This window comes from Morone saxatilis, unplaced genomic scaffold, assembly GCF_004916995.1.
Source record: "Morone saxatilis isolate NCDOM2014 unplaced genomic scaffold, NCSU_SB_2.0 Contig24, whole genome shotgun sequence".
Taxonomy (NCBI): domain Eukaryota; kingdom Metazoa; phylum Chordata; class Actinopteri; family Moronidae; genus Morone; species Morone saxatilis.
In genome coordinates this window covers 24,807,788-24,821,700 of record NW_023339807.1, presented here as the reverse complement: position 1 = coordinate 24,821,700, position 13,913 = coordinate 24,807,788, and the positions used below count along the sequence as shown (strand labels likewise).

Sequence of the window (13,913 nt, the reverse complement as noted above, 5' to 3'; positions counted from 1 at the left end):
CCATTTGATAAAATTCCAAAATATTTCACATGAAACAATTCAAGGCAATACAAGGCATGTTTAAATACAGGCATTTATTTAAGTACAATGAAAAAAAAAATCATTTATGAACAAGATAGCAAATAAACAAACCTGTCAATGCTGTATTTGTATCCTTTACATCCTCTTTTCCTGGCATAATAAAGCATTGCTTTGTGCGTAGTGCATCTACAGTTACAGTTTTTACACTACAAGAGTGACATATTTGAGTGACACTAATCCCCAGAACTAGATAAAATGATAGAATAAACCCAGTGCACACAAATGCCCTTGACCTAAATATTTACAAGATATCAATAATCAGGTGAGCATTCTCTCTGTCGATGGTGAGAATGTTACTGAGGCACATATTTTTCAGTGTTTTATCTGGGTAAAAAATAAAAAAGTGGTTTCTTGAATATAAAAAGGAGAAATCATAGCATATTCTGATGGAACAGAGAGTCATCTAATGTACTTACATGATAGAATAATATGTTACAAAAGAAAGACAGTGATCCAATTTGGACCTGACAATTTTCTTTTTAAGTGAAATTGGAAAGGATACATTCCTATGTACATTATGGTATGCTCTCAGTCCCTTTACACTGCTACATGATCATTTAAAGTAAGCAGTGCCCATACAGGAGGAGATGTCTAATGCAGCACACCCGAAATATACTCCAAAATGTCCAAAATGTAACCATAAAATTGAGAAATTATTTGGCTAGTCTATCCCATATATTATTATTGCAAGTATCAAAAGTGTTGTAGTGACATATTCACATGTTAAAGTCTTACAGCCAGTGCTGAATTGGCAGTCAGACATGATCCTCTGTGGGTAAGCAGAAATAGCAACTTGAGGGTCAAAACGGCAAATGTTTACTTGGCTTGTATTGGCAAGTGAAGACATACAGCTGATCACACTTGTACAATGTGGATGATCAAACAAGCACCTGATATGTTTTGACAATGCAGAAATCTTAGATAAATGTGTCAAACTGTCTTCATGTGTTAATCCCAAAATCAGTGAAAATTTAAGCTATTTTATAATTACATGCTACATAAAAAATGACCTTTGCTAGGTAAGTGGCCATTTGCTTATTCAAAGTAAAAGTTGTTGAAAACAAATGCACAGCAACCATGAGACAGCTCCACCAACAATCTGTTAACCTCTTTCTATTCCAGGGTCATGATATATTCATTAGTTAGATAACACAGCAAAGTGGGTGCTGAGATGTAACTTTCCACTCTAAAATTAGAAGAGGTCTAGCACAAGCCCAAACAAACTTGCTCTGATTTGCCTTCTAAAGAAGCCTCTGAATAGGGGTCTCTGTCAGAATCAGAATCAGAATCAGAAATACTTTAATAATCCCCGTGGGGAAATTACTTGAGCTTCCCAATAGGGGGTCCATAGTGCAGATCTCACTGTCAATATGAAGGCCTCTTTGACCTATTCCATGGCTCTCTAAATAAGTTTCATGGTGAACCTGCCACCGTCACCTCCATCCCCTCCTCCACCACCCATGGAAGACCGAGGAACAAAGTCAATAGTTGCCGTGTGCTTGATCTGACCTTTGCTCTGGCTCCAGAAAAACATGAAGACAAAACAGATGGCCACCGAGCTGAGGAAAGACAGAAAGCCCATGGTGGTTGCGATGATCAGGGTCTTTGCATCAAACGGGTATGGCTTGGCCATTTGAGCTGAGGAGTTGGCAGCTTGGGGATTTGAAGGCTCTGCCCAGCCCTCCTCTGCGAGGAAGGGGATGGTTCGGTTACGAGGGAGCCCCTTCACATACAGACCGACAGTCAGACTGTCATTGCCAGCTGCATTGCCTGCCAGGCACTGATATGTGCCACTGTCCTGAACTTGGGCAAAACGCACCTCTAGAGTACCATTACCCAAAACTCTGATTCGTCCTGTTGGGGAAACCACATTTTTATGGGATGAGATCCAGGTGATAGATGGTAATGGATCCCCATCAGCTTTACAGGAGAAGAGAACTGTAGTACCCTCCTCTACTCTCGCCTCCTGTGGCCTGCGGTCCATGATACGGGCAGGGCGGCAGGTGAACAGCCTCGGGAGCTCCTTCTCTGAGAAGTCTCTGAATTCACGCTGTCTCACCGCATCAGGGGACGAACAAGTGGGCTGATGTCCATCAAAGTTCAAACGCAATCGGCGTCGGACCACCCAGATGAGCCGGCAGTCACATGCTAGGGGATTCCCATCCAACCGCAACACCTGAAGGTTCCCCACAGAGTGGAAGACGCTCTCCTCCAAAGTGGTGAGCTGATTGGATGTCACATTAAGCATACGAAAGTAGGCCAGTCCCCTAAAGGCCCCCGGCTCTATTCGTAGCAGGCTCCCCCCTGCTAGGTGTAACTCCTGGAGTCTCAGGAGGTCCCCTAGCAGATTACCTTGGATAACAGTGATGGGGTTGTAGGACAGGTCTAGGAAGCGCAGATACACCAGGTGACGAAGTGCTGAATAAGGAATAGCACTTAGGTTGCAGCTGCTGATGACAAGTGAGGTCAAATTAAGACCGATTAGACTGTTGCTAGCCATAGTGTCCAATGCTGGCCAATTTGCAATCAGGAGACTACGCAAACGGTGGAGTCGTCGGAAAGCGTTGTTGGGCAGTGAAGAAATGGTGAGACGTAACATGCGAAGACGTGTTAGGCTCTGGAGCTGAGACAATGCCTCGGTGGGAACAGAGGTCAGGTTGCTGCGGTCTATGTTGAGCTCCTGTAGATTCTGCAGACCAAAGAAAGCCCTCTGGGAGATGAAGACCAAGTCATTCTCCTCAGCCTCCAGTGTTTGCAGGTTTACCAGTTCTTTGAAGGTATAGTCCAGGAAGACCAGAATCTCATTCTGGCTCAAATCCAGAAGACGCAGACTGGACAGGCCAGAAAACACCCCAACCGGGATGATCTTGAGTCGGTTATTCTTAATCCGAAGCGTTCTGAGATTCTGTAGGCCCTGGAAAGCCTCCACCTCAATCATGGAGATTACATTATCACTGAGATCTAACTCTTGAAGTTGCAGGAGGCCAGAGAACTGGCGGCGCCCCACAGTCTTAATCTTATTGTGGGATAAATCCAAACGCCTGGCATCACTGGAAAAGCCCTCTGGCACTGAGTTCAAATGTTTGCCAGAGCAGATCACTTCTTTAGCCTCAGGTCGACACACACAGCGTGGAGGACAGCTTCCTGCAGATACACACAGTCCAAACTGGAGCAGGATGCTCCATGCTCCCCATCGAACGACTGACTCCATAAACATCTTACCCCCAGCCTGAGAAGTGACACAGACATAAAGACATTAGCTCTGATGTTTCACAATTAATTATTTGTACTGGATTCATTTTCCTCATTTAGTTTCAGACATCAGACATACCGTTTCAGTCTCAGAGTGCAGATTTTCATAACCAGTGGCAGTCAAGTTGGAATCAGACTTGAGTTAAGTCCTCTGTAGAGATGTGGTCCAGTCAATACCATGCCTTTTAGAGTAGCCTGGACATAAGAGAGAGACAGAAAAAGAAGTCTTAACGAAATGAAAAACAAAGTTTAACTTAGTTCCTTAACTCAGAACAGCCAAAACAATGTCCATCTCATCAGCCTTTTCCTCCAACTGGTATGTGTTCCTGCTAAAGGAAAACCAGGACAAACCAGATTAACTGAAAAACAGCTACAAATACTACTTTTTGAGCAGGTGGTCCTGCCCTGGTTTTAAATTATTTATTTTGTACCAGCTGGTCTCATGGAGAAGCGTGACCAGGGTGCCAATGTGGATCTTAAATGAAGTGAAGACAAACAGTTTTTAATGAGTTTTGAGCTTGGTATTTGAGTTGAGTCAGGTTTAGATCAGTGGATGCCATATTAAACTTATCCACACCAAAAGTCCTCAGGTGTGTCATGAAGACTGGGACAACAACATGGTGACACTATTTCTACTGTTGACAGTGTCCCATATTTAATATCTGGTGCTCTCTTAGTACGTGTTTTTATAGTTGTCATTTGATATGCTGGCGAGCACAACAAAAAGTACACATTTTGGGTAGCAGAGTCTGCCCAGTTTGAAGCAGATGTCACAGCTGATAAGAGCGGCCTACATCTCTGTACCGCAGACAACAAAATCCCTACTTAACTGATTAGCAAAGAATACATCTCACTTTTGACTCAGGACATTTTATCCTCCCAAAGACTGTAAAAGTACCATTAACAGAACTTAACACCCATGGAAGTGTCCACATATGAGCCGCCCTGAAAAATTATTTTTAAAAGCCTCATGCGCAATGTCTCTCACAGAGCAGATGAGGCCTCTGTGGGATAAGAGCTTTGCCCCCTGGGCCAGGCATCTGGATTTAGGCACGCCAACTGTAGCCAGAGCCAGCAACAGGGTAAGGGCAATATAGATTTTTCAGAATAAAATTAGTTTATATGCAAAATAAACAAATACAATAAAGAGTATCACGAAATGTAGACACAGGGTAAAGATGGTAGGTATATCCAAATAGAAAAATCTAGAAGTACAGTATGCTGTAAGGTTGTAAAGTCCTTTGTGTTTTGGAACTATAATTCTGTATAGAGAAACAACTTAAATTTAACTAAATCCATAAAAGATTTTGTTTTGACAGGATATTTTCCAAACTACCAAAATAATCTATATATTTAATTTAATGACATTAAGTGTTTTACTTCAAAATGATGACTAACCTGCTTCAATTACTGATGACTCCTTTTGTGATTTACAGTTAGGAAATCACTTAAAAAAAAGAAATTTAATTTAATCTGCAGTAGCAATTTCCCTTATGTTAAGAGTAAAATACTTAAATTCATACCTATTGTAACGGTTTGAATCATGGAGGTTTAGAACCATGAAAAAGGGTACATGGAACATAATAGTTGCCGAAATTAGTCAATACTGAAAAGAAATTGCTCAAACCAGATTAAATCCGAAATCATGAATGTCAAGAAACTGATCAAACCAGACATTTTAAAATAAACAATAATATATAGGTTTAGTTTAGTTATTGATCATAACACAGAGTAAAGACTAAAAGCTACTGCACACTGTTGAGGAAAGGAGTCCAATAAATGGCCAGTGATGTAAAATGCTGCATGGTGAAATATTACATAATTACATTATTCTGCCAGTGTCTGGCCTTGCCAGTTGAATACACCAGTGCTGGGAAAGTATGTGATGTAAATTATGTATTCCCCTCTCCAACAACCACCGCTAAGAGCAGATGCAGTACTCTCAACAAAGCGAACTAATGTTAAAAATCAACTCTAATTCTTAACACAGCACGCACAATGTCCCACAACTGCACAGAAAACTCAGAGATCAAAACATATGCTGCACTCAAATAGGACAAAGTTATGTTTCATAACCAGCAGAGATATTATATATTCTTCCAAAATACAGCTAAGATAATCCAAATGCCAGACTCAGTCTAACCTGCAGCAGTAGCAGCTTCTCGCTCTCCACCATCAGACAGTTTCCAAAGTGTGGACTCGCTGCTGCCTCTTCTCTGAGTGGCAGAGTTGTCGACAGTCCCAGAGCTGCACAGTCTCTGTCTCATCTCTGCTCTTCATGCAAACAGCTCTTATACTGGCTGGCTGAGAGCGCTGACTCCCAACCCAACACTTGTGCTCTTAGACTCCCAGGATTCCTGATTCCTGTTAGACCGATATATCAGAGTGCAGACACACCAGACTCCGATACTGGCAGTTTATTAAACATCTCCATTGATCGGGGGAGGTTTTCTTGATTACAGCTATAGTAAAACAATCCAAGTCTTAAATTTCTGTGTTAAATTCTTTCATGTTTTAATTTTTGTAGTTTTTGCAAGGTAGTTCTTTTTAGATTTAAAGGTAACGTTGAGTTTTTTCTAAGATGATATGGTGGCGGTACCTTAAAAAACTATGATTTATTTTTAAAGATTATTCATCTGGGGTTGTGTATTGTGGAGTGTTATTGTCCCATGATGGTATTACTGCTCTTTTTCAACCTCCCTCTTCCTTTGATGCAAATGCAAACAAGATCGGCAATAAATATAGGCTTTTAGCCATCAAGAATCCATATCAGTCTCCTTAGTCTCCTATCATTGTGTAATGCATGGGAGGGGCTCACAATTTAAATGTGTTGATCCCCCCCATGAGCCACCTTGTGAGAGACATAGACTGGCAGGTGTGTGATATCCCAGGCGGGTAGGCAGTCAGTTGCTGAGCCATTCCAGCCAATCAGGGTTCAGGATCGCTCCTCCTCTGTGTCTCTGCACACATCATAAAGCTGCACTCCAGCCAAAGGTCGCAACCCTGGGTCACGGCCAGGACTGACCCCAAACGTCAAATTAGAAAGTGAGGGAATAAATGCATTTGTAATTTCGACATCTATTTGTCACCCTGCGTTGAGCATAGTCACATGAGTGTCATGTTGCAGTGTTAATTATGCTAACTATTTTCTATTACGCACAGCCACTGGTTGCTTCTATTAATGATGCAGTTTTAAATTAGAGCAGACAGCAGTCACGTAAGACTGCAGTGGTCTGAAATTCCAGAGAACTCAAAACACTTCAAGCCAGTGATACTTTCAGGAATATAATACAGAACTGTTTCATGTCAAAAACAGGAATCTATTTTTATAACCATAATGTTTTCAGGAAAAAGACCATTACTAGAAAAGCCCCTCTAGTTCTCTAGTCTCTGTTCTGTAGTTTCCTAATTTTAGTCATGCTCATACATTTTGAATACCCCTGTAAATTACAGACTGGACATGAGTCCAAATTTAGACAGAAATAAGTCCAGAATGTCTTAGAAATGAAAAGCAGAAAGCTGGCCTATATAATTTCATAATTCATGGCTGATAACTGTAAAATTATTTTATTACTAATTAATTATTTTGATAGAGTTGGAGATATTAGCTTTTCCCACAACACTAAATGATCATGATTATAATTTGCATGATTCATTACATGATAACTTTGTTCATTTGCATAGCCTTACTGTAATATCTGAGCTTTTGGTAATCAAACCCAACTTCCTTGCAGTCATTTCTGACCAAGTCCATTGATCATTTCTTTTGAATTGAGTTTAATAATAATGTTGTTTAGTTACGGAGGAAAGTCTGTCCATCTCGTTGTTTCTCAGATTGGCTTACATAGACTGGAACATGAATCTTCCATTTGATGTTCCTGAAAAAAAACCCAAAACTTTTTGCATAACTCAAAAACATCCACTCCCCTCAAGCCAAGCAGGAGCCAACTCTTACCTAATAAACCCTCACGATGCCAAAATGCAAACAATATCGAAACCAATCGGATGTAACCTCTCTTCAGACAATCCCCTGGCAGAGTCCAGGCATCTTTTTGGGTGAATTCCCACTATCGCTTAATTCTCAACTTCCTTGACTGTGCTTTGCTCTCTCTCGCCTGTCATCAGACAAAACTCATCAAGTCTCTCAGCTTGGGCCCTTATCGCCTTACATCAATCTGTGGACAGTTGCCACCCTGTGTTAAAATTAGTACTTTCTTCACCGACCGCACACAGCTGCAGATTTAGTCATTACTTAGTTCTTTACAGTTGCTTTATGTTCCCCTCATAATTAGAAAAAGCATTATGTTAATCAAACTACTAGTGAAATTAAAAACAGTGAAAAAAGACGATTTTATTGAAGATCACATCAATGTTTTTTGGTGTGGATAATGGTCACTAAAGTGTTTTTATCAATCTGTGAGGTGTGATTATAATGCTCACCAGAAAATGCTTAAATCTGTAACTCAGCTCTGATGGAACATTTTAAGTGTTCATTTCATTCACCAAACTGCTATGTGAGCATTTCTGTCCAGGATTGCATCCAACAAAGTGCTACAGTGAACAGCGACGTATTTCATTATCTTGCTGTAACAAGGCCAGAAGCAAAGAAGAGGCTATGATTCTCAATTGACTTGAACTCATCTTCTCGCTTAGCTTTGAAAAGCAGCAGAATGTGAGAACTGTCACAGAAAACGTGCAATTACGGAGATGAAGATTTTTGGCAAAAACTTCCTTTGCAACAGGTACATTAAACAGGAACTTGACCTCACAATGGCCGTTCTTTGTTTCCTTCTGAGTTTGGAGGCCCTAAGCATGAATTCCTGTGCCAAGCAGTCCATCTGACAGAGAATGCACAGTCTGATCCCGGCTGGGTTTTCTGACACTTGTCAAAGAGCTATTTTTAGCTCGTCACAGAGCGAAAGACAAGAGCCTGGCTCAAATCCCCAATTAAAGCGGCTGGAACAGAACAACAGCGCAGGATCACAGACCGTGAGCTTGTGTCTTTGCACTTTTGTGTGTTTTCTGTGCTCGAATTGTTAAAAGTGTGTTTGAATGTGTGGTGGTGGTGGAGTTGGTGTGTGTGTGTGTGTGTTTCTTTTTTTATGAGCTTCTGGCACCTGCTGCAGTGTGACGGCCCCTGAGACCTCCTGCATGCAAGCAGCAAATATTAAAAGGTTTGCTGGCAGAACAGCTGTCGGCTGCATAGCTGGAAAACAAAAGTCCTCTGGTCTTTTCCCTTTGGGTTGACTGGAGAAAGGGCTGGTAAACAAGATCATGTCAGAGGCCGCATCTATGTTCAACCAAATGTTTAAAATGCAAGGGAGGGGACAGAGAAAACTTTTTCCACTACAAGAGGCGTCTTTTACAGATCCAACAGTAATAATTTAAATATTGAAATGAAAATGACAGTAACAACCCAGGCTCAATTCCAAACTCATGATATCACCATATCTAAATCCATGCCAGAGAGACACCTAATGCAAGCTACAATGACGGACAAACAGAAGTGAGTGTGCAGAGCTGCCACTTAGTCAGCAGGTGTTGAAATATGAACGTAAAGTAATGGCTTATGTCTGACAACTGACGCTATGCATACTTGTTTAAAAAGAGAAATAAAGCGCTTGTAGGACATGGTGTGACATTCTTCAGTTAGCTGCACACCATGGAATATAACAGCACAGACTGAACAAAGATCAACTTAACATATGTGAAAATATGTTTATTTCATTTCATCCTTCTGATCCCTTTAGAGCAAGACCTTTTGCTTAACCAGAAACAGCCGTAATATTGCTATTGCTCACCATACTACATGGACAAACATGGTCATTTTACTTTACATATCAGTCTAACGTCATAAATTCATTCAAAGAGGACAGTCTTTTCCATTGTTCCAACGATCACAAACACTTGGTTGAAATAAATCCTTTACTGACAGCAGTTTCAGTTGCTCTACTCAGCTGCACATGGAGCAGATCGACACAGACAGCCTGTGATTTCTCTGTTCAGGATACCATGACTCCACAATAGTATATTCACCTAGCAAATAGTTGTTTGCTGCTATATTAATGTTTTAAATCTCTTATATATCAACTTTAGCATAATTTACCAGTATGATATTTTATTAATATTAATTTTACAATAATTAGTAATGAGCATAAGCTTCTAAAACAAACTTTAATGGATTGAAAAGAAATGATTTAGTCACAAAAGTTGAGGGAAAAAACATTTTTGTCTCAAAAACAGATGGTGGAAGAAAGTCAACATTGATTTTTGTTTCAGCATTTCTAACTGTTTACACATATCTTTGTAATACAATATATACCAGGATTATATGGGCCAAGATGATCATACAGGTAAATTCCCACATGCTTATTCTTAGCTTGAATATTAGCTGAAGTTGGTGACACAATGGTGGACAGGTGAAAATTTAGCATATGTTGTTATCACATAATCCAGTTTGTGGTGGAGGAATGTAATGTTCATGTAATTCATGTCTACATTACATAATATTTGCGCTCATTGCAGAACATTTTACCGACTGTGTGGAGGTCAGGGAGGCATTTTTAATTTGCTTTTTTTTAAAAAAGGCTCTGAGCAAAAATACAGACCCATGAATACTAATATCACCAAAGAAGGGTGTGTTTGCCTGGTTGCATAGTTGAAATTGGCATGTGGGGGGAGAGATAAAGAAAAGTGTGTGCGTATGGCTTCGAGCTTGTGTCTGTGACAAATAGGATTATATTAATTGTTTGCCTGTGTGCCTACACACTGAAACACATTTATTTCATCTGAGTGTTATGGATTGCGCTTGTTATTATGCACCCTATTTTGAAATGGTAAAGTTTTTACTCAAGAACAAACTGCCTGATGACATGAGGTCTGTCACTAAGTATCCACATGCAAAAGTGACCTATTTCTATTTTCTCTGGCTTTTGATTAGTTGCAGGGTTCGTGTTTATCTGTGTGCGTGTGTGGGAGGTAGATGCAAGGTTTGTCAATTTCTTTTGGAGTGTGGGTGGTTTCTTTTTTTTTCTTTCTTTCCTTTTCTTTTGTTACTATTACCTGTTGCTGTGTGCATTTTAATATCACTCACATAGATTTTACCTGTAATGAAATATTGTTATTAATCATTGTTTTTCTTTCTGTTTTCTATAATTGCCTACTTTTTTCCTTGTCATGCAATTTTGTTTTTACTTGTATCAAATGTGGGAAAAAGCATGCAAACTATGTTTGCGAGAGAAAGACAGACAGAGACAGAGGGACAGGCACATTAAGTATCGGTGTGTTGGAGTATTTACACCCATGTAATGTGTGGTAGAAGTGGGTCACAGTGACAGATTCACTCACATCGGTCTTGTTCCAGACTGCGTGTTGGGTAAAGCACTCTGCTGTAATTCCTCATTCTGACGAGGAGAGAGTTAAGACTCTGTGCAACGTCACACAAAGTGCGCCGTCTGCAATATTAATAATAGCACAAATAAATGAGGGAAGGGAATTAGTCTCAGTGCAGCGCCTATGTGATGTGACAAATTAGGTCGTCTCAGCTAACAGAGATGATGCGTCGGATCCATCGACGTACATCAGAGGGATGTAGGGAGGTCACGCATTAAAGAGGAGCTGACTGTCAGGAGACAGAGGGCTCTTAACCTGGAACAGGTCAAACACCAATCAAACTACATCAGGGCAACATACATACTGACTTCAACTGCAATCAACTCTTCATAAAATGTGGGACAGGGGACTGTTGTTGAGCGATATCAAACATGTGGCCTCATGTGGCTGTTATAGTGGGACTCTCAAAACTGAAAGTCCCGCAGTATGGTGGGGAAAGAAAAAGTAGAGGGCGCACAGTAGAAGAAAAACAGGAAGGGAATTCAAGAACTTGAAAAAGGACATAAAGAATGACAAATGGAGAAATGGAGGGAAAAAGAGATAACGAGAAAAAGTATGAGCAATAGCTAGAAGGTGGAAAAGGAGGGAAAGAAAACATTAATGAGAAATAGAATGGGCAAATCAATAGGGGGAAATAACAAGGACAAAAGAGAAGGCAAGAAACAAATGTGGAGATAAAAGACAGAACAAGAAAATCAAGAGGAGAAAAAAGGAGGAAAACAAGGAGAAAGAAGAAGATGTAATGTAGAAAAAAATAAGTATCAAAAAAGTTACTATACTTAAATGTATTAGTAAATGCCATGAAAATGCCAAGAAATGTTTTTAAATCGACTTTTTCTGTTGTGCAAAAGTTGTGTCACTGACACAGGCTTTTTCGTGGCTCTACAAGTTTTCAGTTCTGCAGATTAAGAGAAAATGAGGTAAGCTTAAGAACAAAAGAGGAAAGAAATCGCTGTCGTAATATTTCACAGAAAAGCGATCAACTCCATAATCTTCCCCTCACTAGTGTGCAGGTGGAGCCTTTCCTCTTTGGCACACTTACCGGGCTACACGCTAATCTGACAGAGCCAATCCACAATCCCACCTGGTTTCCAACTGAACCTGTGCCAAGCAGAGTGGTGCAAAGGTAAAAAAGGGTGCCAGTGCTGTACATGTGTGGGAGGGGAAGGGATCGGACGCTTCCTGTAACTGCCAAATCAGAGATTTGAGTCTCCACAGTCATTAAAATGTCCATTGCTGTTTCTTTGAGCAACCAGTATTTAAAGGTGTATATTGGTATATTTCTTTATTATTATTTTCATTACGTAAGTTACACATGCAACACATTGCCATCAGTTTTATCACAGACAGTAACGAAGACTGTATGGGACGGAGAGGTACAGATGTATTTCCTTTTGGTTTTTAATTCTGCCGTTGCATGCCTTGTATTTTTACACTCCTCATGCTGTCCTACATTTTAAAAAAAGCTTTATAATATTTCATGTGACTGCAAAGTAGGCATTTTAACCTCTTTTGGGACATTTACAGGCTGCGGGTGACATGTTGAGGTCCCATACCACTTAGGAGGAGAGAGGAGGCCTCTTGCTTGAAATATCTACAAGGACTACGTTACTTGCTGAACCTTTTTTTTTAATTGAATTTAGGGTTTGCCCCTTTTTCTCTAAAATATGCCATCTACACCTTTATATAAAGTTACCAACAAGATCTCTTGACTGAATTACACGTCATTTCTCAGTGTCTTCCTAAACAAACCATGTGAGTGCTCCAGAAATGACATTAGTGTTTTCTGATATGGTTAAAGTACGGCTAAGTCTGGGCAAATAAATAATCGGTTTATGTTGGGAAACACTCACTGTCAAGAAAGGAGTATTGACTGATGAAGACAGAACCCTGATCGTGAACTCCTGCTCCTGGAAGAACGAACACTAATAATCAAATATTATGTCCTATATTTTTTATATATATATATATATTTTTTTTTTTTTACATAAAACCAATACAGTAGAATTCAATACCGTAAACAAGCAAATGTATGTGTGATATCTGTCAATTTTCATAACAAGGTATACCATAATATCAGTATACCACTGCAACCATACACCCAAAAACAGTGTTAGTGGTCAAGTTCTGTTGGTGGTAATGTTGATTTGGACAAGGAAGAAGAATTTGTCGAATAAAAAAGTCAATATCTGCCAATATATCAATGTCTGCTGTATCATTTGTTTTTACTGTCAATAGCAATTTCCACAATGTTACAGAACTGCAATGCTATATTGGTGGAGTATTACTTTAAAGAGCTTTCCAATCTGTACAGTTTACAATGCCCTCTATTCTTAGACCCTCAAGTTGGGTGAGGAAAAACTCGCAAAACAACCCTTGAAGAGGTTTCGTGGTGGTAAAACAACCTCACACTACTTATGCCTTTGCTACTGAGAGAAGACAATCTCACAACTGGAAGAGGTCACTCAAGAATGCTTGAACACTGATCGTGTCAAATTAACAATGCTGTCGTTGTTTCATAGTCTTGGAGTTTCACAGAGAGATGCATGTGGAGGAATATGCTACAGCACAAGCACTTTGACCAGCCAGCAGGAGCCGTTGGTGTGGCAATAGAGATCCTTTACCCTGATCCTTTGGCTGCTTCCCTGACTGCATAACTGCAACATCATCACATCAATAATAGGGTCAATAGGGTTATTCTTTTGATCATTCATCATTGGAGCGCTGTGAAGGACTGACCACTTCTCCAAGGACCCAGCCCCAATCCCATTGCATGCTAAATAGGCTCCATCTTCCACAACCTTGACTAAATGAGTGTAGAAAATGGAAACATGGAAATGGAATTATTATTGAACATATATCATTAATGGCGGCTTTTACATTTGATGTTGTCTACTGCTGGACAGGAATTGATCTTTCCAACAGCAGCAGTTTGTCTGGAATAAACGGAGGAAGAACTGGGTAGGTTGTCCAGGGGTTCAGAGTGTTGTGAAGAACTAGATCGGGCTAGGCTGATGTGTTTATACCTGCTCCAAATGGTGACATTGGTGGGGTACAAGGTCTGTTGTCAAAGCCTCTCCTGGCTGCATAACGCTACTTTCCTTTTCTCTCTCTACTCAAAAATCCAGCGTATTTTGCATAGCTTTGTAGTCTTGACACAATTCATTTTACAAAGGAGGGGCACACTT

At 40.2% G+C, this 13,913-nt stretch overlaps 1 protein-coding gene across 1 annotated transcript; it reads right to left on the bottom strand.

Annotated features, from left to right (window-relative positions):
* Positions 1-54: 54 nt before the first annotated feature.
* lingo4b (leucine rich repeat and Ig domain containing 4b) lies at positions 55-3,303 on the bottom strand. Its single transcript, XM_035672307.1, has one exon. It carries the CDS (start codon positions 3,296-3,298, stop codon positions 1,484-1,486), a length of 1,815 nt encoding a protein of 604 aa, XP_035528200.1. The 5' UTR covers positions 3,299-3,303; the 3' UTR covers positions 55-1,483.
* Between the last annotated feature and the right edge of the window lie 10,610 nt (positions 3,304-13,913).